Source organism: Ctenopharyngodon idella, chromosome 8, assembly GCF_019924925.1.
Source record: "Ctenopharyngodon idella isolate HZGC_01 chromosome 8, HZGC01, whole genome shotgun sequence".
NCBI classification, from domain to species: domain Eukaryota; kingdom Metazoa; phylum Chordata; class Actinopteri; order Cypriniformes; family Xenocyprididae; genus Ctenopharyngodon; species Ctenopharyngodon idella.
In genome coordinates, this window is record NC_067227.1 from 25159980 (window position 1) to 25187341 (window position 27362).

Below are 27362 nucleotides of genomic sequence, written 5' to 3' on the forward strand. Positions count from 1 at the left end.
CGCAAAAGTGACTCCCATGAGCACAGAATCGTGATGAATGTCGATCTAGAGTAAAAAGTCGCATGAATTTCGATTTGACTTTTCAGACTGAGGTCACACTGCAAATCATCATAACCTGTATTGGATTTAGGACCACATAAAAAAAAAATTGCTCATTCAGGGTTCATTTGTGATTTGGGACACATTTACCTGCAGTCTGAACGTAGCTTGCTAAGTGCTAAGTGTCTTGCTTAAAGGGGTCATGAATTGAGAAATCAACTTTTTCTTGAGCTTTTGATATATAAGAGGTCATCGTACTATAAGAATCTGAACTGTTTCAGAACTAAAAACTTCCTTGTTAATCCAATAAAAGTTTTTATTGACAACAGGCCCAGTGAACGACTCGTCCCGGAATGTGCCTATCTATAGGTGAAACACCGCAGAAGAAATCAATGCCTACTTTATCACTGCAACGTTAGCCATGCCCACTGGCATGTTAGTAAGATGACAAGAAGAGAAGAGCGATACAGGACTAAAAAACAACATTACCTTTCAAAGGATCCTAATGCTAGGAATATGGTTATTTATTTTCAACAATATGAATGTCTCAGTTGAGCATTATTTATTTGCATTCGGTACATTTCACTGCGGATTCTTTGGTAAATCAATCGCATTTCGGCGCAGGCTTTGCAAACAGACTTTTACGATATGGACTCGACAGTAATGCAACAACATGTAAGTAACTGTTAATTCTGATGCCTGATCTGATAATGTAATGATTCATGTACAGTCAGATGTTCTTTGTCTACGTGTCAGAAAATCAAACCAGTGACTAATGGTCAACTTCACGTTGTTTCTCTTAGAAGGATGAATATAATCTGTTATTTAAATGGTGATTAAATTATATAAAGAAAGCGATCAAAGAACGCTCCCTTTACAATCGCTGGAGCTGTCAATCAAACAGCACGCACTGGAGCTGTCAATCAAATAGCGCAAGTTTATCAGTGACTGAGTTCTGGACTCGTGCCAAAACTCCCGTTTTATTCAACAAATCTCTAAGTTACATCGGTTTTGCACTGTTAGTTATGATGAAAGCATTCATTAGTGTGCAGAAATTGAGTTGCAATAATGAGATGCTTTCATGCGCTCAACAACATGTCTGTGATCAGCTACAATGTTCATCACTGCAGCCTTTCATACCACAATCTAAATATAATGCCATAGATCCAAATGTAATGCTATAATCAACACTTCATGATTAGTTAACCTTGAGAGCTATAATAGTAAAAGCTTGCTAAAAGTTTTCGAGAGAGTAATACTTAGCTATTTCATAGGCAAAGTTGTTAGCCAATCACAGCATTGTGCATTTACACTAAAGTCTCACAGCAGACTTCAAATAAGAGAATTAAAATCAGGGTAGGAAAAATGCCTTTTATTTCTAAATTATGACTATTTTTGATGTAAAAAGCATACTGACATTATAAGTGCACCCCAGAAAACATTATAAAACAATAAAACAACACAGATCAAGACCCCTTTAAGACCAGAATGGTGAAAGTTTACAGATCATCGCACACCTTCTGGTGGTGAACAGGTCATATCCTTAGCCACAGGCGCTTCCATCCTAATCTACATTATGGTATATGGACATCCATCCAGTCAACCTACACTCAACACCCATCAGGGTCACATGACATCTAAACTCACCAAGGGGAGTTAAATTGTATAACGTGTCCATCTGCTCACTGCCTCTAGTACAAATCAATATTATAAATCTATAACACTGGTGCTTTTTATCTCTGCGGCTGAACATTCTGCTCATGCTAAACATCCAGCGAGCGCTTGGTACTACAGTTCTAGGTCAAACACCTGCATCTCAAAACAAGCTTTTCTTTGCAAACCTTACAAATAGACTGCAAAAAGCAGCTAATCGATGCAATGAGCAGTGGCTCATGATTATGGCAAAGCGACTGTCACATCCCAGGATGCCCTATAAAGCTGACATATGCATGAACAAATGGTTAAATGTATATGCATTAAACTGTTAAAAGTGAGTATAAAAGTATCTTTAAAGCCTTACTTTGTGCATAGAGGGTATTGTGACAAATTTTTCCTTATCAGCTTCAGAGTACATGACATGCACAGTGCGATATGTGATGTCTGGAGGCTGCCCTCATGCTGGTATAGACAAAATGGAAGGTGCCACACAAGGACAACATCATCCCTCATATCAGACAGACAGTTCTCCAGAAAACAAAACAACCCAAAGTGAAAAGTACTTGAAGTTGTTGAAGTAGTAATAAAATTACAAAAAACCCTATTAAATTACAGCTATATAGAAATATATGTATTTTAAAAAATGAATAAAAATGACAAAAGCACATAACAAAATAACTTAAAAGGAAAACTGAAAATATAAAAATAAAAGCTAATTTAAAATGTTAACAAACAGCTTACTATAAATCATACAGAAATAGCACTGCTGTTAAGTTGGTATGGCAATATTCAAAATATAGAAAGCAAAGGTACGACACCTGTGTAGGAGGTTTTTGTGATGGGAGGTGGGTTACACATGGGGGATCTCCTGTTGAAACAAAGAAGGCGTCATTGTGTATGATGCAAGTAACAGATATATTTCAGTATCTCAGAACAAATTCTGTCAATACTGGAAAAAAAAGATTTAGGCTGTGTGTCCACCAAAGCGTTTTAGCCAGCTAAAAACGGCAGCGCTCTTCTGAGAACACCTTGCTGTGGGCGCTTGAGAGCGCTTCGGTGGCACTTCGTTTTTCCCCCCAGTTTTTTTCAGATGCTATGTGCTATCTAGAAAATACCTGCGGAAGTGTTACTAGTATCTGATTTCCTACTAGATAGTTTGTTTATGAATAAAACAATGTTCATACAATGTAAAGTATTTGCTCTGGCTCTTATTTCCAATGATTTTTTTTCGTTGTTGTGCTTTTGTTGTCGTCTGTTGCCGTTGTCCCAGCAGAATGTTGGTCGTTGTGGTTTTTGTCCCGCCCCACTGCGATTGGACAGTTGAGTAAAAAGTGACCGCGATGAGCGCTGCATGTTACCCAAAGTTGAACATTCTTCAACTCTCGGCGACTGGAAAAAAATGCAGAGCACTCAGTGCATCGTCAAGCTGCTGCTGTTTTAAAAAACGTGGCACTCCCATTAAAAAGCAATTGGAAAAATACGCAAGCCTCTGGAAAAAAACACTTTGGTGGGCACCGTGTCATGATAAAAGTGCGTGCATTTGAATATTTTAAACTGAAAGCAACATACTTGTTACTGGCCCTTTCCTGTTGTACATTTGTTAAAGCAGCAAAATTATTCCGGACAGTCCTTAAACTCGCCAGAACCTGAGAGAAGACACAAAAAATGAGTTCAGTGGTGTTATATAATTGTATTCATTTTCTAATGTTGTTAAACCATCTTCTTTTAAAATTGACATATTTAATAATGCAATACCTGTGCAAAAGGGGTAACAATCATGTCATCCCCATGTCTGCAAAAAAAAGGAAAGAAAGAAAAAAAAAGCATAAAATACTAATTACAACAGCACTGGCTTTTTTTTTTTTTTTTTCACATAAAATGTATAATTTATAGAAATGTTTTGAGAACTGCAGTTTAATCTACTTGTAGGCTATACAGTTGTCTTAACAATTAAAAAACAAAACATGCACATTCGTTAAAAAACAAAACATACATTGCACTAATGCGGTTCTGCATTTAAAAAGACATTTGCTCACATGTCACTGGCGATGGAGGAGTTTCTGGACATAGACTTTGGTGAGAGGTCATAGTCACTGTCAGAGCGGTACAGGAAGGACTCTCTCCTCTGGCTGTGCACAAAGTTGGCCTGGAGGATGAGACCTGACCCCGGGCTGGCCATGGGATCCAGCGGACTACGTCCTGATGATGTGCCATTGTCCACATCAAAGCTGGGGAGACAAAACAACAAGACAGTTAGCGCTGATGTCAAATGTTAAAACTGGACGACATTTCCGGCAATGTGGGCATATTGCTGACCAATTTTACATTAGAACCTTTTGGGGTTTTTTTTTTTTTTTACTTATTTTTGCTCTTTTCTACTCTAAAAGCCTGTTTACACCAAGAACCATAACTATAAATATAACTATAACGATAATTATATCCACACCAGCGGACGATATTGTTCTGTTTATTCTAAGTGCGCTGCAGTTTTGTCATCTGCCACTTTAAATGTTCAAGCTCATTAAAACAGGATGGATTCTGATTGGTTGTCACTGTTTTAATCATTTATCAGCTGGAAAAAAACTGTTCTGAAAGCGATTACAACAATTTTGTTTCTGTGCTGTTTTTGTTATAGTTGTGGTGTGAACTCTGCTATTCTTTTATATTTAGAACGATATTTAGTCTAAAAAAATCTATTTTTAAGTCTATAAATGATCTGTGTGTTTGGATAGTTTATGACAAAAGTTTATGGATTTATGGAAAAAATATGGTCAAATCTTTTGCTAGGTAACTCGTAATAGTGACACAAGGTACCCAGAGAGGATACAATCAGCATTCTTTCCGTGTTCAAATGTTTAAATAAATTTTGCAAAATTTATGCTGTGGATAAAACTGTGTCAGCCCTTATTTTCAAATAAACATGTAATGAAATAATAGAAAATAAACAAAACACAAACTGAAATAAAATATAAAAATTCAAAAATTCAAAACTTGTAAGAAAACCAACATTTGCTCCAAGGTAATGTAACTAACCATTACAAATTGATTTAGGTCATTGTAGTTTTGTAGTGCAGCAACAGCAAAATAATAAAACCCAAATTAATACATTAAAAAAATTAACAATAAACAATAAAAAAAAAAACACTTCCGGCAAAGTCCCAATTTAGAGGGCTTCCCCAGACCAGTGAGTGTGCCGTTCTTAACCTTCATCTCCCTAGTCCTTAAATCCTCCCAACTGTGTTTACAACAACATGCTGACCGATAATCCCCAGGGAGCATTAATATAATTGCTCTGCCCTGGGTATTTTCCTGACGTGAACAGTGACGTGGCTGTAAGTCTTATTCACCGTCATAACCTCCATGCAGGCTCACATCTGAGTCAAATAACGTGGTGCGGATGGATAAATCCGGATTAGTGGGTCAGTCTGCACCTTGGTGACTTTAGCAGACAGTACTGTTTCGCACATAAAGGGCCAATGATTCATGACCCACGTAATTCAGGGGATTGAGCTTTGTTTTGACTGAGAACAAATATGTCAGGAAGAACGAATCTCAGGCATATGACCTTTCTATTGTCGGTGTTCAGTGCAATCAAAGCAGTGTAAACAGAAAAAAATATTTGGAGTTTGCATCCTATACATTTTTAACCCAACACATCTTGACTTTATTTTTGTGTTTCATTGAGAACTGACTTATTCATAGTTAAAGCTAGAGCTTGCGGTGAGTTGCCCGCAGATGTGCTGCCCTCATCTCTCTCGGGTCATATCACAGGAATGCACCGGCTTACCGTCTCACACAATCCCAACTCTAGGCATGCATTATGAATGAGACAGTTCTCCTTTTACTGTAACCCACACATATGCACTGTTTACACAACAAAGGGGAATATGGGCTTTTATAATATTCATAAATAAGTCAGCCTGGAATATGTTTCTTTCATATGAAAATGAAGACACCTCACCTATTCTAAAGAGATTGGACAAAACATGTCCAGCACCTGCCATTAGTTTTGAAAACAGCAGCATTTTCACTTTTTGAGATTCCTAAAATAAATATTACATTCCTTTTTACACATATGAAATTATGATATTATCACTCACTACCCCTAAAACCACCTGTGCTCAAAAAACAAAATATTTTACAGATTCTTAGACACACACACACACATATATATATATATATATATATATATATACACACACACACACAGGGCTTGACATTAACACCCGCTAAATGCAGGTGTTGTGGCGTGTAACGCAGTCTCTCCTACTTGCCACTTTGGCAGGTTTAAATTTATATATAATAGGATATACATTTTTCAATTGTAGTCTTTTAAAATGGCATCTAAAATAATAAACTAAGTGCAATGTGGTGTTGTCAAAATATCAATTTGATACATACTGACTCATTTTCCGCAGAATAGATACACAATACCAGCTGCGCTTTCTTACTCTCTCATCTCTCCGACATCGAGTTGACACTCAAACCTGCCTCCCCTCACTCACTCATTTCGCTTGCTCCGGATGAATATTGTTGGTGTTACAGGGCTTGAATTTCTCTGTGGGATTGTGCGTATTGTGCATAATTTTACTAATTTCCGCAGACACACCCAAAGTGCGTCACATAAAGCTGCCTCTCAGTACTAAATCAAGTTATTTTTTGCTGCTTATTGCGCTTAAACAGTCAAATACACACAAAATAATGTTAGAATGCCGGTCTTGGCGAGTATTCATGTAAACACAGTCAGTTATGTTTTATGTATAATGGATCTGTGTGTCAGGACTTAAAGTGACAGCAGCCTAATATACCTGCTGCCAAATTATGAGATAATATTAAAAATATTTATATGGCAGTTTTTTTCCCATGGTATCAATGTCAAAATTGTGGCCAGTGAGTGGCTAGTAACTTTGGAAAACCACTAGCCACAGTGGCTGGTGAGCAAAAAAGTTAGTGTTTTTCCATGTACACTACCGCTCAAGTTTTTTAAAAATGTTTTTGAAAAAGCTTCTTATCCACACCAAGGCTAAAGTTATTTGATCAAAAATAGAGTAAAAACAGTAATATTGTGAAAAATTACAAAAATTTTAAATAACGGTTTTCATATATTTTAAAATGGAATTTAGACAAAGCTACATTTTCAGAATCATTACTCCAATCTTTAGTGTCACATGATCCTTAAGAAATCATTCTAATGTGCTGATGAAACATTTCTCATTTTTATCAATGTTGAAAACAAGTTGTGCTGCTTAATAAAAATCTTACAAATTCTGCCATCAAGATCTTTTTAATTTTGCTTCCTCAAAATAAGACCCTTTCAGGGAATGACCAGCCCATCAACAAACAGTTTTATGAGCAGTTTGCTTTTCTAATGTGTCTTCCGTTACAGAGGGGAAAAAATACACCACTCCCATCCTCTCCCTTTCCTCCACGTCTTCACTTTGGAAGTGCTCTCATTACATTTCCTTGAATTCCCTCTATCAAATAAGCAGTATATGGAGGTCTCCATCTGTTCCCTGTACAAGTATCACTGCCTTCTTAAACTACACTTAACATACAAACACACACAAATGAACACAGACCAACACATCTTATATAGTAGCACTGTGCATTTTGAGGGTAATTACATCGAAGTGTTTTTGTTCCGGATATACAAAGACTGCGTAATTTATTCACACATGGCACAGAACAATGAAAACCAAAGAAATTCAGTTCATTATTAAAACCTTGGTAATATAGAGTTCTCTTTATCAGAGTTGGATAAAAATCTCCTCTACCTCAATGTTGTGAGAAATATTTCTGTTGCTCTCATATAGTACACGTCAAAATATAAAAAAGTTGTAGTGTTAACCGCAGTTCAGTTTACCTGAGAGGAGTGTGTAGTCGAAGCCATACGGACATACAGTATATGGTGTATGACTACATTTTCCAAAAACTATGTTTTTTGTTTTGTTTTGTGCTAGAACTGGATAGAAACTCTTTTGACATCACAGAACGCTGTGTGACGCTACATTATACAGCCAGTTCTAGATAATCATAATGACTTCCAGTTATTTTAAATCATTAAAGGAGTGGGCTGGGTGGGATCTCTCCAGACACCACTGATAATATCTAAGAATGCAAATAGGAATTATTTTCCAAACTTGTCTGGGCTTCTGGAGAATTAACTGTAGAGTTCTGGAGAGTTTACTTAACTTTTATCATATAACATACAAAGGACTAAAAAGTGTTCGTAAATAATTAACAATTAAGAAAGTACTTGGAAACTTTCTGATTGACAAATATTAGTTAATGTTCCACAGTTAATGTGATGAACATCCATGGTTACCCTGTGTGAATGGAGTTACATCATTATAGCAGTTTTCTAAAAAATAAAGAGGAAAAATACACAGAAAATGTTAAATGTTAAACTATGCTGCAATTCATCTCTCTTGTATTCAAAATATTCCCAAACTGTGGTTGTTGATTTTTTTTTAGATCAAGGTTTTTTAGGTTCTCTGTTTCTTTGCTGTCTTCCATGTCGTAATGGTAAGCCCGCTCTGTTCTGGCACTAGATTTAGGCATGCTGCATTTAGGCATTGCACACTGTGGGCTGGTGGAAAAATCTTGCTTTTTGCGGTTTAGAAATTGTGCATGCTCATCACGATTTTATTATGATGTCAATTAATTGCACAGCCCTAGATTTTGGTTGTTCATGGGTTGCTTGCAAAAAGAGTTCTCTATCTCTCTAGACATGGAACTAGTAAAGAGGATCATAAGCAGAAAAACATGTTTCTAACTTAAATGATAGTCAAGAAATGTAAAAATCAAAGTGGTTTGCTATAGAATCATCTAAAACAAATCACAAAATACAAGAATGACTACGGGCGTCGGTCCAATTACTTCAATGGCGCTTTCGCGAAAAGATTAAATATGTTTGTCCCTTTAAAATCAAAGGGATAATTAACTGTAATCACTACTATGCTATCTATGGCATCAGATGTTGAACTGGCTCGCTCTACTGTTGTGGACGACAGTGAGTGATAACAGAAGCCTTGCCCAATCTCTTTGCCTGTGTAGTTTATGGAATTTTAATTGAGACTGGCTGTTCCTAAACTTCTGTTTTTGGTATCAAACCAATTTTTGCCAGTTAGCATGGCAGAGTTCACAGCGTTCTCACAGAAACTTAAATGATACTTTTAAGTACTAATGTTTAGAATAAAAATAAAATGACAACAGAAGCCTCTTGATAATGAATGTCTTGCAAAATGTAAGCCAGATGCGAGAACTAAATGAAAACACCTGTTAACTGAAATAAAAATAAACATAACTAGGAAAAAACTATAAGCTAAAATACATTTCATGATTCCAAAAGTAACTAAAGAAAAAAAAAGAATATATATATATAAAGCACACAAATGCCTTATATTTAAGAGTGTTATATCATCTAGTTCTTAATAAGGGTTTCAAAGTAGATTTGGGAAAAATTGAAGTTTTATACAGAAGGCTAATTAGAATACTGTTATAATTAAAATACAGTTTTTCCAAGTAATACATTCAGAATGACAGAATTTGTGGTTGAATTTTCCCTAAAGTTTAACTTTGATAGCTAATGAACTGGTACATGCCTGCCCTCCTAAGCTCTATTTAACAGCATGTGGTCCATTAGTGTGTAAGAGAGGAACAAAAAAGCACATGAAATATGGAGTCTGACCATGGGACATTCAGAAAGTGGAACCTGGCTGGTTTGAGACACCATGCAAAGAGAAAGTATAAGACATCATGTTTCCTCTGGTGATTACATGAGGCTGTTTCCAAAACACTGCCGTTTTCTTGTCAATCATGAGACAGAACAGGAATATGCTCAAAATAGACAAATAAAAGAGATGCACAGATAAAAATAGCATGCAGGAATAATTCATGAATCAAATCAAGCTTTGTCAAAAGTATAAAAATAACTTGTTAAAATGCTGAAGAAAATATGGCAAAGTGAATCAGAAAGTCAGAGCAGCAAATTTTTGGAAGTGACTTTTCAATTGTTCAGTTTGGTTCTGAAATGAAAACTCTGTCATCACTACCTCAATTTATGAAGAGTTAATTTGTTATAAAATGTGGTTGTCACTCATTTAAATAACCAAAACCTTTGTGTACAGAATGAGATTAACAGCCATATTTAACAACTGCTGCTGACAACAGAAAAACATGCACCCACCTTAACACACACTTCCACAAAATGCAAATATTGCACTTTTATTACAGCCACATTATAGCACCTTGATAGATAAACACATCAAGAGCCATCCAATTAAAACTGCTTTTGTGGCAAAGCTTGAATGACGTATTCCATCAGATTAGGTGTCATACAAGACAACAAATGCACAACCCTCTCTTTTATATAGAAGCACAAATACACATAGATTTACACACTCCATGAAAGATAAAAGACCTCTCTTAAAGGGATAGTCCACCCAAAAATGGAAATTCTCTTATCATTTACTCACCCTCTTGCCATCCACAATGTATATAACTTGTTTCTTCATATAAACAAACAAACAACGATTTTCAAGAAAATAATCAATCACAAAGTCCCTCTCGTGAACGCTTGTATGACAGTAGACCAGAAGGAATGGTTTACAGTTATAAAAAAAAAAAAAAAATATTAGTATTTTTCTTACACACACCTATTGTTTTGCTTCGGAAAACATTGATTCATCCACTGGGGTCGTATGGATTACCGTCATGATTGCTGTGTGTGGTTTTTCAAGCGTCAACCGAGCAGCAGCCATTTACTTACATTAAATGGACTCACTTTCATTTGTGTTTATCTGAAGAAAGTAAGTCATATACATTGGAGACAGCATGAGGGTGAGTCAGTTATTTCATTTTGGGGTGAACTATCCCTTTAAATGCATTGTGCAACCACAAGTCCATTTTACTGTTTTGATTTGTGCGTTTAATATAACCATAGAGTATTTTAATTCAAATTATGGTAATATTTTATTCCCATAATGTATCCCAAATGGCAATACCATAAACGACAGGATATGAGGTGGCAACTGTCAATTTATGACTGGTGTGTATGACATGAGTAGAGTCACTGTCATGCATTACAATAAAGCAAAACAAACAGGAACCGCAGTCGATAGGGTCAATATATAAGGTGAAGGAAGCACATACTGATACACGCACATTGTCCTCACATTGATGACATCATTAAGATGTCAGTGAGATTTCCTCCATCCTGACCTCTTAACCTTTTTTCATACACACACAACCACACACATACACTTGAACATTCTCAAAGCAAGGTCGTGTTTGCTTAGCTGAGAGCTGTTATTCATGGAGACCAAATGGAGCATTCCACGAGCAAAGGGGGGTAAGTAACCTGTATCTTTTTTGCTAGCCTACTATATAAACGTTCATACAAAAACATGACAGAATTATACACCAAAATGAGCCTGTGAATCATCAATATGCAATATCTCATGGTTTGCAGCGACGGAAGGCTGCTCAAATTATACTTTACATGCACAGTGTGTTCAAACACACTGAAATCTGTTGTACCAATATAATAAGTCCTCTACAAACAATCATAATTTCTAAAATAAGCACATACAAATGTAGAACAAGATGGGACAAGAGAGACTAGGGTGAGGTATCTGCCCTTTGGCGATGCTTGCCAAATATGCTGCAATCCAGCAGCAGCCTCCTTGTGTGGAAATAATCCATTTCACTTTTTGCCATTTTACTTTTTTTTTTTAGGTGATTGCACAAATGTTTTGGATCTCTTACTGGTCGACATACTGTACTTTTTTCAGTTATGAGTAGTGACTAAAATGATCAAAACCAACCATATTTCATATCATATCTAATCATTTTCACTCTACAAAATGTTCATTAGGCTACAAATTAACATTTTGCATAAACTCTGTAATCTAAAACCAGATTTTTTCATGTTTAATGTACTTATTTCCATCTACAATAGGAGGTAGATGCATAAAAGCATCTAGATTCAAAATTATTTACAGTCCTTATGATTAAATAAAAACTTAAATAATGACAAAAAAAAAAAAAACTTATTTATCTTCTTGTTTTAAATGAAATATTCATTATACATAAAAAGTATATTTTACAAAATGGTTTAGTAAAATGAAAATCATTTTTAATGTTATCAAAATAGTTCACTTTGATGAAATCCCATATCTGACAGGCAACAAAAGCATCAACAAATGTTTAAATCTATCCCACAGTTACACTTTAACAAGTCGGCGAAAGACAGAGTAAATGAAAAACCAAGAGGAAAAGTACTAGTGGAAGAGAACGTAAATAAAAGATTAATTCTTTAGGAAGAGTGGAGCACAATTTACGGAAGGTGAGTGAAAAAACAATGGGGGTTAAAACTTAAGAGGAAGCAGAGAATTACACAAGATGTTAAAAAGAGATATCGGCTGGTGTAAGACAGAAGAAGGAAATAGCAAGCACTGGGTTCTAGGTTAAGGGAGACAGAAGGAGATAGTCAAAAGTTCTCCTTTACCCATCTGTGTTCTTAAGTGAACTGGTGGAGCGAGACCGGGGCTTCATGATAATGCTCATTCTGGACGTGGATTTCCCTCTGTTAGCGGCTACAGCTAATCCCAAGAGTGTGCATTTGTTTTCAGTCCTCACATGCGTCTCCAAGCGTGAACATAACTCTGTCGAGACGGCCCTGCCTCTGTTTGTTCCACTGACAGAAGCCCCTCGTGGTCCGGGACTCTCAAACTGACTGGACAGGCGCTCTAGTGTTTGTGTCACTCAGCAACCGGCTGCTATAATGCAAGACAATCTGTCTCTCCCCCTCTCACACTCTCTCCTGAAACTCCCACCCTATGTACTTTCCTCCCTCCCTCCCTCCCTTCCTGGCTGGCTGGCTGCAGGGCTCATTGCTCGGACTCGTGTAGTAATGACGTAGTCGGGGGTAGGGCACTCCTCATGTTTGAGACGAATGAATAGGGGAGGAAACTTACACCTCAACTTGAGAGGTTTCAGATGACGAGGAAAAATGAAAGGTAAGTAATCCCAACGGACGTATACAACTCCCTAAAAAACGGGAAGGAGTTGCCCAGAAGTATGATTTCACACTGAGTCAAAAGCATTTAGTTTAAAATTGCACATCCTGTTTAGCCTGGAAATTTAAAACCACTTGATCCAAGCAATCATTTACAAAGGACTTATTAAATGCGCTTTCACATAGTAACCAACATTATATAAGAGTCTTATAAAGATGAAAAGAAACTAGTACTAAATGTCATGTACCACTTTTCAATTAGAGATCTCTTCAACAAAGAAAAATCTAACACACATGGCTGTGCTTGTCTAGTTTGTTTACCGCTGCGATTAACGGTTCACACATTAACCCATGCCAAGGGCCCTCCGGTGACTCATGACATGCGTCAACCAATGACAGCAAAGCAGAGAGTATCGCTTACAGCTCCACCCACTTGATGGTTTCAATAAGCATTTGGACAACAGGCTTGATTTTAATCTTCAGTGAAAGATTACAGAGGTCTGATTATGAAACATTTAGATATCTATCAGTTCTAAATTATAACAAACTGAAAAAGATGCTAAAAAAGATACTTTTAAGGTGAGCGTGTGTTTGTCTCATTAGGTATAGACGCATAATATCACATATACAGTATCTAGCAGCTAATCTATGTTTGTGTGCATCATTGCCCCCCTGTGTTCACAAGAGATTAAAGCAGATAGTAATAGATAAAAATCAATAACATCTCCTAACAAAGTCATTTTCTCAGTGGGGGGGGGGGGAATTAACCAACCATAAATACATTTATATCAACTGGGGCAAGTTGTCACTGTTTTTTTGTTTTTTTTACTCCAATGAATATTTCTCAGACTTGGGTATTTTTATTTTTCTTCTTCTATATAAACACATGTATATTTGCCAGAGCACACACACACACACACTATATATATATGTGTGTGTGATATATATATATATATATATATATATATACATATACACAGTAGTCAACATTTGAAGTGAATCAAAACCTTTCAAAGTTGTCCTAAAACCTTCTTCTTACGACAACTTTGATGAACTTTTTTGATCCACTTCAAATGTTGACTACTGTGATTATATATATATATATATATATATATATATATATATTGGTTAATGACATGACGGGTATTAAAATGGTATTAAAATTATGTGTAGAAGTCGATGCTTTGTTATGAGAATGAATGTCCGGAAAAATGAATTTCATTGATGTCATTCGGAGTAATCAATATAAAGGGACCATTTTGGATCAAGTCATGCGGTCAATATCATGTGACAGGATGTGACATCATTCAGACACCTGCAAAGGACCACCACGTCATGAAGAAAAGTAACTAACCCTCTTTTAACTATTTGAAAAATTCATGTTTTCACGCATGTCCCAAAACATCAGGTCATTCAGTACAACCGCTATAAAACATGGAAAATGTTGTAATATTTTAAAAACTTGTACTAAATATAAAATGTTTGATTGTCCTTTTGCTAGCTAGCTAGATATCAGCCTGTTAGCACTGTTTGAAAATATTGTCATTCGTTATAACCAAAAGTGTCATTCGGTAAAACCGAAATTTTGGTTAAACCAAATGACTTTAAATGACTTTTTTGGTCACAAATTTTGTCCATATTGTAAAAAAATGACAAAAGCAGTGTTAATTGATTATAAAAACCACATAATCTCATTGTTAACACTTAATAAAACTTCAGAATTAATTAGATCTCCATTATGTTTTTTTACACTTCTAAAAACTTTATTCGTCAATGACCCATATATATATATATATATATATATATATATATATATATACACACACACACACACATACACACACAAACAATTGCTTCGGTCAGCAGAAATTGTAATAGACTGTTTTTAAAAACTACAACATATGAAACAATTATATAATGTGTCCCAGTGCGGTTTTATCGCGTTCACTTGTTCACTCAAGAGCTATTACAAAAATGTAAATTTGAAATTTAGCTTGGAGGATCTTTAAGTCAGTTTTGAACTAAGTACACTGCAAAACAACAACAAAAGAAAACAAAAAAAAACCCCATCAAAATCTGTGCAATAAAACAGTTACTGCTACAGTCACAACTGTTACTGTGTACTGTCAACAGATTAAAAAAGGCATATTGTAAACCATATACTTCTTTAATATGCAAGTCTGTTTGTACCTGCGTGACTTGAACCAGCGTTTTCTTTTCTTGCCTTTTAGTGAGTTTATATCAAGCTGGCAGGCGTTCCAAGCAAAAGTGCTAAGAAAGTGAGAAAGAGGAGAACCGCCTGGAGATTCCCTAGCCATGGTGTCCTGATGAAACCGACAGCTTGACTGACCTCAAATAAGAGAGCTTCAGCTTTGTGTGAGGAAAATGTCCACGTCACTACTCTGACTTCATCCCATAATCCAATAACACCTGTCTGGCCTTCTCGCATTCAACTGCCAAGTCAGAAACACAAGCTTCAGTGCTGATAAACTGTACATGAAACTATGTCACCAGAAAGCAATCAGCTTTGAAAAATAGATTATAGTTTTGTAAACCTGTAAAAACAATTGTATATACTGTATGTTGTCCTTTGTCCTCCAAGCATGCAGTAATTATAGTGTGGTTTGGGATTAACTTAATTTCAGCAAGAGACGAGAAAGTGCTTGTTGCACAAGACAGAGCTAAATGTTACTTTTTTTTTTGCAAACACATTCTAAAATAGCTAAGCTGAAATCAAAACATTTGAACCCTTACTGATATTTTAAGTTTAAGTTTTTTTTTCTTGCACAAAGTTTTTAAGCTTAACAGAGCTAACGCCTCAAAAAGGACATTCAAATGAAATTCTGTGTTATGAAATTCACTCATTCAGCTCTGTTACAGGGCCATAAACATTTAATATTCAATATTTAAGTTTATATAAAAAATGTAAAAGTTCTGTGGTCGTATTTGTTTCTATTTAGTGCTTTGAAAGAAAATAAAAACTAAAGGACTCTTTGCCTTAAAATCTTTGACCCTACCGTAGTGTATCTGTTTCATCAGAAAAGTCATCTATGGTCGAATGCATTAAACTGAGGTAAGCTGAGGACACATTTTAAATCCATTACAGACCTGTGAGCAATGCAGTTCATTCACATAATAAGCTTTATAAACTCAGGTAAGGTCTGTTATACGCTGGCGACATGGGTAAGAGCGATTATGGGTAAAGCTACAATGTATACAGTGCTGGTCAAAAGTTTGAAACATTACTAATTTTACTAGTATGAAAGATTACTATTTTTAATGTTTTTGAAAGCAGTCTCTTATGCTTATCAAGCCTGCATTTATTTGATCAAAAATACATAAAAAACAGTAATATTAATATTGCGCGTGCTTCCGCTTTCCGCATTCTTCAAAACGCTTACGCTGTATGTCCTACGCCTTCCCTATTCAACTTACGGAACGAACGCAGCGTCAGTTACATTTTTTCCGTAAGTAGAATAGGGAGGCGTGGGACATACAGCGTACATTTTTTGGAGAATACGGAAATGCGGTTTTGGTGGAAGCACTTAGAAGGCGAACATTTGTTTATATAAAGTATATACATTTACATTTTTTTCGAAAATGACCGATCGTTACGCTAGATAAGACCCTTATTCCTCGTCTGGTATCGTTTAAAGCCCTTTGAAGCTGCACTGAAACTGTAATTTTGACCTTCAACCGTTTGGAGGCCATTGAAGTCCACTATAAGGAGAATAATTCTGGAATGTTTTCATCAAAAACCTTAATTTCTTTTTGACTGAAGAAAGAAAGACATGAACATCTTGGATGACATGGAGGTGAGTAAATTATCAGGAAAAGTTTATTTTAAAGTGGACTAATCCTTTAATATTTTTTTTTGGAACCTGTCATACTTTCTTCAGGATTCACTGATGAATAAAAAGTAACAGCATTTATTCAAAACAGAAAACAATATAAATCTTTACTACCACTTTTTATCAATTTAACACATCCTTGCTGATTAAAAGTATTAATTTATTTAAAAAAAAGAAAGAAAAAAATTACTGACCCCAAACTTTTAAACAGTGTTTATTGTTACAAAAGATTTCTATTTTAAATGAATGCTGTTTTTTTTTATGTTTTTTTTTTACTTTTATACACACTCACACTTTACATCTGTTTAACTACTCGTTCACTCAAATATCTGAGCAAATATCAGGCTGGTCTGAGTATTTGAGAAACTGCTGATATACTGGGATTTTCACACACAACCATCTCTAAGATTTACAGAGAATGGTCCGAAAAAGAAAAAATAACCAGTGAGCGGCAGTTCTGTGGGCGAAAATGCCTTGTTGATGCCAGAGGTCAGAGGAGAATGACTGGATCAAGCTGATAGAAAGGCAACAGTAACTCAAATAACCACTTGTTACGACCGAGGTCTGCAGTAGAGCATCTCTGAACACACAACATGCCGAACATTGAAGCAGATGAGCTACAGCAGCAGAAGACCACACCAGGTGCCACTTCTGTCAGCTAACAACAGGAAACTGAGGCTACAATTCGCACAGGCTCAAAATTGGACAATAGAAGATTGGAAAAACATTGCCTGGTCTGATGAGTCTCGATTTCTGCTCCAACATTCAGATAGCAGGGTCAGAAATTGCCATAAACAACATGAAAGCAATGGTTCAGGCTGGTGGTGTAATGATGATAATATTTTATTGTCCCTCTTAAGGGAAATTTGTTTTGGGCAATACAAATAAGCTGCATAACAAGATACCTGTATCAATAACAATCAGACAGTCATGTCCTTTGCACTAGAGTTTAACAATCTTATGGCCAAAGGAACAAAAGAACCCCAATTTGAGCATTGTTTAAACACAGCCTACCTAAATGTTGTTGCTGGCCATGTCCATCCCTTTATGACTTCTGATGGCTACTTCCAGCAGGATAACATGCCATGTCACAAAGTTCAAATCTTCTCAAACTGGTTTCTTGAACATGACAATGATATTCAAATGGCCTCCACAGTCACCAGATCTCAATCCAATAGAGCACCTTAGAGCAATCTAGTACTAGCAAGGTGTACCTAATAAAGTGTCCGGTGAGCGTATATTATATATATATATATATATATATATATATATATATATATATATATATATACACATATTATTTCAGCATTTAATTTAATTACCTCTTTTCAAGCCAGGAGAACTTTCCATGCTGTCCGTCTAAAAGTACTACACTGATACCAGATGGTAAGTGTCTGATAATGTACTGCTGCATCTCCACATGCATTCATCTCCATATCACACTCCCACTCACCTACAACCAATTATTGATAAAAATAAATCATCAGGAGTTGATCTAAGAAAAACAAAGCTATTTTAAAAGTGTTGAATATGTTCTAAATATGATAAATGTGTTAAACCACCAACTCATAATTACTTGGATGAAATAAAACCATGCACAGACAGACGCAACATTAGTTGGCCGATGCAGGAAAAATAAACAACACAACGCAGATAATCTGAATGGGTCTGTGCTACTATTCTGGGAAAAATACAGTTAGATAAAAATAACTTGATTTTCTTTCTTCATCTGCAAACTTTATCACGTTATCTGACATGTCCTTTACCTGTCCATTCTAAGTCTGTGTTTTAATGGTAGTGTGTATGTGTGTTATAGTGTGTTTGAGAGGGTGTGTGTGTGGTTTATTGGCATTAGCATAAGGCACATATCTGATAGCGATTCTCTGTTGCCGAGCATTTGTCTTAGGCCCAATACACACTGACCTACTCTCTTACACTCACACACATACACGCATTCAAATTTCTCTCAATGTGTACTGTAGTTATTGACACACACCTGCTCATTGTTAAACTGTACAGTTGTCAAAACAATGCCATTAGTGTATTTAGTAGTAAAACAACTAATATGAATCTTTTTATAAATGAATACACATTTGTTATGTAAGTTCCCTCAATATCTGACATTTGCACAGCACAGGTCACGACTGCCACTCAAATCAACCTATTTACTGCCATTTATCTAACAGAGCTACAGATAAAATAGGTTTATCGGTGGCAAAAAGCATTAAAGGGTCTTTAAGAAAATCAATGGGCTCACCAGCTGGTTATCACATCCTATTATTAACCATAGTCTAAAAAAAATAATATTTTTTTTTTTACATATTTACATGCATTTTCTGTTAAATTTAAAAACTAGTAACAAGTTTAGGTATAATCATAGACCATAAGCATTCACATAATATGTGATCCAAACTGAGTCCAAAACTGATTGTCTTATTACTTTTAAACCACAACTTAAAACTAATCTTTTTAAATTAACTTTTCTTGATTACTTTTTTTAATTTATGAATTATCTTAATGTTGAACAGATGTTGCTTTGATTGTATTGCTGTCTTGTATTTTATGACTGTCATTAAGTTTTAAGGTGTCCTTGAGTGTTATGAAAGGCACCTCTAAATAAAATACATTATTATTATGATTATTAACACTACAAAAAGTGAAACATCCCTAATTCTTTCCAAATAATTCCCCAGGGAAACATTTTACAAGGATGACAAATGCTAAACATCTCCCAAATTATGATCCAATCCTAAATCGAATTACAAAAACGTAGCAGCTGACTATTCTGACACACATCACACACATAAAGCTTTACCATTTCCTCCTGGGCTTGATGTCAATAGGTTTGTTGATGGCATACGGCGAGCCATTGATGCAAGCGCTACGGAAACGGGCAATCCTCTCCAGAGAACAAAGTTCTGAGTTTGCTGGCAAACTCATTGTTGACTTACAATCAAAGCTGAACAGGACCGACTACAGCTGAGCAAGTCTGCCTGGGTCAGTTTGACCAGTTTTCAGTACTGTGAGGATAAATGAGAGTGAAGAGACTGAGTGAGGACTGGAGGATGTGCAGAAAGGAAGAGGAGGGAAAAAGAGAGAGAGAGAGAGCAGGAGGTGGGTGAACAAGAAGCAGGTAGGTGCTGAAATCATTGGCGAAATCAGTAAGCTCAATCAGCCATTAATAAACTTTAATGAAGACCAACCAGAGTGAGCGTGTGAGTGTCTAAGCGTGCAAAATCCCACACGCACCTTTCGTGGAATTCTCCTGATCTGCTCCAATCATACTTATATTGACTCTGTGCCATTTCAAAAAAGCTTTTATGTCCCGACTCTCTGCCCTTAATCAGACAGACGGGGCTGACGCACATCAAGAACATAGTCTCACAAACGAGAAGATGCCACAGACACTATATTTCTACTTACAGCCAATTTAACCTACGGTGCAGTGGAACAGCATTGGCCTGCTAATGTAGTCTTTCATGTGTACTACACCTAATGTCTTGTTATACACTGTATGTACTAGTTCATTTATTCATTCTGTGTTGCATGATGGGTTTGTGGTCAGAAATCTGTTTAGCTGTTTAGGTTCATTTTAAATCCTAATCCAAAACCAAACTATTAAACTTTGGCATTTAACTCACACCATATTGTAATGATTCGTCCTATTTTATTGTCTGCTGTGACTTTTTTGGAGCAATCAGACCTAGCAGATAATAAAACAAGTATCAATCAAGGACCCCATGGTGGCCCCCAAAAGCCATTAAATAAATAATCATTATTGAAGAATAGAAATGCACTAAAATACATTCAGAAAACCTCAGCAACTGCATAGAAGTTCCTCGACCCTCTAGCATTGTGACCAACCACTAGTGACAATTTCTTTAGAAAACAGTTGCTAATGTATGAGAATAGCAAAATTTAAGAACTTGCAGTACAAATGACCACTGAATAATCCACTATATTAGAACTTAAAGGATATAAGTGATAATATTCAAAACTAAATACAACTGACAGAGCAGTGAATTTAAATTTTAGAACCTACTATACATATTTCTCTCTTCAATCTGTCACTAAAAATTCTACTTAGTCCACTAGATGGCAGCAAACTAACAGATTACGGTAACTTGCAAGTGATCAAGGTTTGCTTGGTTAGCCACTGTGGGGAGATGCCATAGGGGTACCTAAAACTTACCCGGTTGAGACGGTGAGGTGGACATGTCCGCATTCAAGCATTACAGTGGGCTTAAACTGCTCGCCCTTTTACAAACAACTGACAGTCGTGACCTAAATATGATTTTCTTTTACAATAATCAATCCTAAAATTCTGCATTTATAACTTACTTTTCGTGCCATCGGCCGCGCATGCACTCAAGCTCAGAGGATCTCCCGGTTCTTGGCTCATTTGAGTCAGACTTGTGAATTCAGTTCACTGGAGACTCGCTCTGAATGGATCATTGAATCAGTAAGTTGTTGATCCGAGAACAGCTGCAATTCGCAAATGAATCATTTGGTGCGATTTGCAATTTAACGTGTTCAAAAGAATTTCTTCAGTTCAAAATATCTAGGAACGGCATGTTTTTAGGAAATGGAATGATGTAAAAAGTCTAATGCTATTCTTTAGAATGTAGTGAAGTAAAAATAAAAGTTTCTCTAAATACTCAGGTAAAGTACAGATACTACAAGTAAAAATACTTAGTTACTGTACTGTACACCACTGACTGTAACTACACTACTATAGAGGCCAAAAGCATCTTTCTCCATTGACGGCCATTCAATGCTGCATTTTGGGACCTTTTTTATATATATAAATGCAAATGTTTTATTATATAAAAGACACTTTACCAGTTAAACACGATGAGGTTGTGTAATTTGTGAATTCTGTCAACTATATAATGAAGAAAGCTTAAACTGTGTTCTCAGTCAATTAAAAACACTTGCCACTATAACAACACGTACGATCCATAAACCTCCTTAAACCAAATCATTATCAAATACCAAAAGCCCAGATGATTTACCCAGCTCTACATGAAAAACATACACGATCAACTAATATCCTACAGTATACACTATTATTCAAAAGACACAACTGAGTTTGTTTTAAATGATCATAAAACACATTTTGATCTAAAAGCTTATTCTTAAAGGCTTGATAATAGTTTATTAGACGAATATAAACAAATTTTTTAATGGAATAGTTATACCAGACAGTGCAGAGTTGAAATGTAATAATTATTAGAGAAAAATGAATAAATACTCATATAAAAATTATATATAAGCATCTAAATTTATATATTATATTGTATAAATTCTTTTGGTTACCACTAGGGAGCACTCTATCACTAGCCATACATACTTTACCAAGGGTCTCTCACTCTGAGATTCTCATCACAACAGGAGGGCGAAAAAACGCAGTCACCGAGATGGAAAAATGTGTCCAAGGCCAAAAACCTATTACCGCACGACACTTATGTAATGATCATGGTGTTTCATAGCAAAAATCAAATTCGCCACGGAGTACATGAATATACACATATATTGAATGAGTTGCTCTGGAATGAGCTTCAGGCATCCAAGTATAGCGAAAGCTCCATATTAACATACGCATTTATTGTTCATTACCATCAAACGACAATCAAAGCTGCTAGTGATGAATATCCCTTTAAGCTCTGCCAAGTATAGCCTATAATAAACTCAGCTTATCCAGGCTAACCTGGCTGATATATAATGCCATTGCAACTGCCCTTCCTGAAGACAAAGTGTACGGCTTTTTATGCAGACAGGGAGGTAGTTCCCATCATCCATCACTGTTCTTCAGTAGAAGGCAAGAAAAAGCCACGCCATCTCTCACTGTCAGCGAGCATCACTGACGTCTTGTCTACCTGGCAGCAATACTGTTCTCCGGTCTCCTGGAAGCAGTGCCTAACGTTATCTTGAACCTATTTTCTCGAGATGTGACAAAGATCTGGTCATGATTTCTGTATCTGTATGAATCATTCAGCAATGGTCAGGACAGGAACTCCCTCTGGAGTATCTTAAAGCTAAATAACTCGCTTAAAGGCGTGGAGGTAGCATTGTAACTCACCGTTTGCTGATAAACTCTCACTTTTTAGTGGCATTGGAGCCAAACACCCAAATTTACATCTGACACAGTACAAGGTTTAAGGTGATGTGTGCAGTTTTTGTGCCACTACACTGTAAAAACAAAAAATAAAGCCTTTGTAGTATATAATAAATTACTTAAATCCATTAAATGGGTGTAATTTATTTATCTAGATGTCATTATTTAAATTACAATGTTGCCATGACAAAATCTGCCATCATTGTAACAATTACTCTGCCTATTTTTTAATTAAGTAACTTTAAAGGCCCATTCAAACCAATAATGATAACTATAATGATAACTATATTAGCATCCACACAAATGCACGACAACATTCTGTGAGTATTATAAGAGAGCGCCGCAGTTACGTAGCCTGTGCGTAGCACTTCATCTTTTATAACATGATATTTTGGCCAAATGTCAGAAAAAACTGAGCTCCCAAATAGCTACAGTAAACTTTATAACCTTGCGATGCTCTTACTGCCTTAGATGCGCCTGTTCTAATGATGGACAAAATGCGTATGTCCAAAATTCTCCAATTTGAAAACTCTATTTGAGCTTGATTTTGGTAAAATGTTAATAATATAATGACACATGCAAGTGTCTTACCATATATAAAGCAACAATATCAACTTTGACAACACTGTGTTTAATTATTTAAAATAAAAAATACGGTGTTTTTTTCCATTTCCTGAAAAGTAGTGTTTTTGGAAATACAAGGTTTCTGGCAACAGCGAAGATATGTAAATTGTGTCCTTTATATGCATGGTTTTAAAATAACTGTTTTTTTTTTTATAATTAAAATGCATTAATTTAAAATGAATACAATTCAATACAGCTCATCTGCTGTTTTTGTTGATTTTACTTAAAAACTATCATAATAAAATATCTGCATTGAAGCACATTAAACGTCTTTCTGAATTTTAAGTAAGCAAATAATCAGGCAAATCGTTGCTTATTTTTTCAGCATTATTTACTTAATCTAAGAATATTATTGCAAAATTAATGAATGTTTCCAAACACACCAATCACTTCTCAGCATGCAAACGTAGAAGGTAGACCCACCCCAAACTCACAACAATGGTCGGCCAGAAGTTTACATGTTAGACTTCTAAAACAAACAAAAGCATGTTGAAAAGCATCACAGAACCAAAATTTACACTACAACATTCATCAGCCTACAAATGTCTTATGCTTGGCTCTTCACATTAAGCTGCAACAGGAAAACATTTTCACATTTTAAAAATTGCACATATCACATTTAAGCAATAAGCTTTCAGTAAATAGCAAGTCTTTAGTTTGTTTGCAATAAAAAATGCACTAGCCACCATCCCATGAATTAATTTAACCACCCAGCTAACAACTAGGTATGCATGTCTAAAGTTAATTTTCCAGCTGGTGCAACTCAATCTAATTTGTTTTCTCCACTGCCTCTATAGCTTTGTCTCGAAATACACAACTTTATCAGAAAAAAAAATTGCTCATGCCCTCTGGGGATGCAAGTAATGCCCTGGCTTGTAGACTGTGCAATACCTCTGAAACATGATGGATTTCATGGCCTCCCGAGTGGAGCAGAGGGGTTAAACAGCTTTCTCCTCAGTCACCAGGTGTTCGCGCAGGCCGGTCGGGCTGCACATACACAGCCAGACTGTCGAGGAAGAGTGATCGGCTAATTAGCCTGTCTGCATGTGGCCAATTGTCGCACACCTGACTGGCTTATGACGTACCTCACAGTGCTGGCCTTTGGCCAAAGCTGTGTGGGAATCGGTTTACTTTGTAACCTGTGTGTGGTGGGATGTGATTTGTGCTGTGTATGAGGCCTTTTAGTCGACAGGCTCATTATAAGCAAAAAAACATTTCCCTTGAGACTGCTATATATAAATTCCATATCTATTACCAAGATTTAAATGAACAGTTTATTATTTATATACCCTCATGTAATATCTTACTACTTAGGAACACGAAAGGAGAAATGGAGAAAATAAATATATATCATTATTACTATTTTTTCTAAATTTCTCCTTGTAAAATATATATATATATATAATATTTACAAGGAGAAATTTAGAAAAAGGAATATAACAACAATAATAAATAATTGAACGATTTTTATCTGCAAATATACATACAATACACATACATTCCCCCAAAACAAATAATTACTATAATATATATATATATATATATATTTAAAATGTCCATGGAAAAAGAAAGCCATACAGGTTTGGAAAAACATAAGTATAAGTAAAATAAGAATTATTCCTTAAATTTTAAGTAACTGTTTTGCTATGCATAAAAGAACACTTCGGTTTCACCTTGTGTGTCCAATGAGCTCAACATAATCTACTTTGATCAAATCCAGCATCCGAGAATGAGATTCATATTTCACAACTGCTTGTAGTGGGTTTAAACGAACAAGACAGCTTGAATGCCATATGCGTCTGACCATGAACTCAACAAACAGATGAATTAATTATGGCAAGCACAGTTGAACTGAACCGTGCATGACAAAACAGACCGATGAAACAGTCACTAACTTCTGTCACCGTTCGATGAACATTCCTCCTTGGGAATTTTTGTGAGATAACAAGAATGTGTGGGATCTGCTTTGTTTCATCAGTTTCAGCTTTTCAAGACTACATACTATAACCAAGCATGTAAATAATACCTGGAGAATTAATTTAGAATTCACATTCATTTCAATGTCACTTGCTCAACTGATGCAGGTGGTTTGAAACCACAGAAGATTTTGGACCTCAGCTGCAAATGCCATGTAACTAATCAATCTGGAGCTGCAAAAACATAAAATCATGACACCATAGCAACTATCCTGAGCTGTGATGTGTGAAGCTAATATAATCCACATCTAATATCAAATGATCATCAATAGAGAAAGAAGCTTTTTAGAAACTGATGGGCCATGCTAACCAGTATGAGCACTTGTGTATGCTGCTAAAGCTTTAGTAAAATTTATTTTTTCACATATTAAAGATGTATTATGAGCTCTAAAAGATGTGATTCAGAAGATCAAAGTATAATAGCCGGCTGCCTTGCATGTATAATTACATGACTCATTTAAACATTAAATAATCAGGAAAATGTAACAGGCTTGTTATCTCATTGGGTGGAGTCAAGAGCTCTCAGCCTCTGTGATAAATCTTACAGTACCACTTGAGGAGCTCACAGAGTCTGGAGCTTCAGGGCACTATCACAGAAAAAGCATAAAAGATAAAAGCCCATTTCAATAAAAACATATTTCAATCATGTTTCTGAGATTATAAACCAAGAAAAAATGAACAAAGTAACATTTCCCAAAGTACAAAAATCGTTTTATCATTGAATATTCATGAAATGTCAAGCAAAAAGGCCTTTAAAATCAGAGGTAAATGTTATTACATCTGTGCTCAAGCTTATTTCATAATCTTTTAAAGACTCGAGAGCGATAAAATGATCAAATTCTATTCAACGTTACCAAGGTTACTGGAGATGCATTCATCTGGAGAACAAGGAAAGACCAAATGCTACGTCTCTGAAAGGACAGAAACAAAGTCTTCCAGAGAGACGCAAACAAAGACAGATGAAAGAGCAACAGCCAGCACTATTTGTACTGACAATACTATAGGTATTAGAAGTGGGTGATATATAGGTAGACACTATTAAACGGTAGAAAATCTGTCAACCGGTAGAGATTTTGGACTATCGTCTCTATTGCAGTTATGCTCACGTGACGTTGCTGTGCGGTCACATTTGTATGCATTTTTAAGCATTGCTGTTTAAAACAAAGTGATTTTAAACTGCGAAAGAGAACTCAATTCGCTGTATGCGCGGCGCGCTGTCTGAGAGAGGGTTTCTGATGCACGTGTGAATATTGAACTGAGATCTTTTTGCTGATACATTTCTGTATCTATTTGATTTGAAGCTAGGATACAAAACAGAACACTTGAATAATGACAGCACAACAGCAGACTATACAGTATCACAAGCATGAAATCACACAGCCTCAAATAAGCATAACAGCTATTCAAAACTAAAGCACAGACAGTCTGTCTTGTAGCTGGTGTTTTCATGTGAAGCGGCATGTGGCTGTGGTAATAGGATTATTAGACTGACACACAGCTGAATGATGTCACATCAGTGAGCGTACGAGAGCATAACAACGTCATCAGCACATGCTCTAGAGCAAGACTCTGCAGCTGAAAGACGAGGCCTGTAGAGCCATATTTTAATTATTTGTTATAAAAATATCAAAATTAATATCAAATTGTCATTGTGCATTCCGTTGCATTCCAAGGTCAAAAAACACTTTAATTTTCTCATAATATACATTGCATATCACCACATTGTTCAATCATTATCAAACAACTCGATGGATGAATCATTCTTTCTAAATCCCTCCTTTCCGAGAGCCCGCTCTGCTCTGATTGGCCAGACGGCCCAGTCTGTTGTGATTGGTCTACCGTGTACAGCGCAAGTCGGAAACAAGTCGGATTCAGCTCCGTATGCTTCCTAAAGCTCAGCGATTGTACACACTGTAAAGTGCAAATGTGTTCAGCGGTTCAGAGTCAACTCTTTCTTTTGAGAGACAATAACTTTATTTATGATTACATTCACATACAGCTACATTACACACTGCATTTTATTTTCTCGAAAATCCATAATAAGGCCACTTTAAAGGAACAAAATTATGTGCAACATT

At 35.9% G+C, this 27362-nt stretch overlaps 1 protein-coding gene across 9 annotated transcripts in view; it reads right to left on the reverse strand.

Annotated features, from left to right (window-relative positions):
* LOC127517499 (cAMP-specific 3',5'-cyclic phosphodiesterase 4D-like) overlaps window positions 1–27362 on the reverse strand; it is a 136472-nt gene that overhangs the window by 19086 nt on the left and 90024 nt on the right. For 4 of the 9 annotated variants that reach the window (XM_051903247.1, XM_051903248.1, XM_051903249.1 and 1 more), the window contains 4 exons: window positions 3732–3923; window positions 3451–3487; window positions 3265–3341; window positions 2514–2563 (listed from right to left, as the gene is read on the reverse strand). In XM_051903247.1, coding sequence (XP_051759207.1) covers window positions 2514–2563; window positions 3265–3341; window positions 3451–3487; window positions 3732–3923 — 356 coding nt within the window. Of the gene's footprint in view, window positions 1–2059; window positions 2133–2513; window positions 2564–3264; window positions 3342–3450; window positions 3488–3731; window positions 3924–12205; window positions 12543–14905; window positions 15039–27362 lie in introns of those variants that run through there. The other 5 variants (XM_051903256.1, XM_051903255.1, XM_051903251.1 and 2 more) reach the window with 4 other exon arrangements.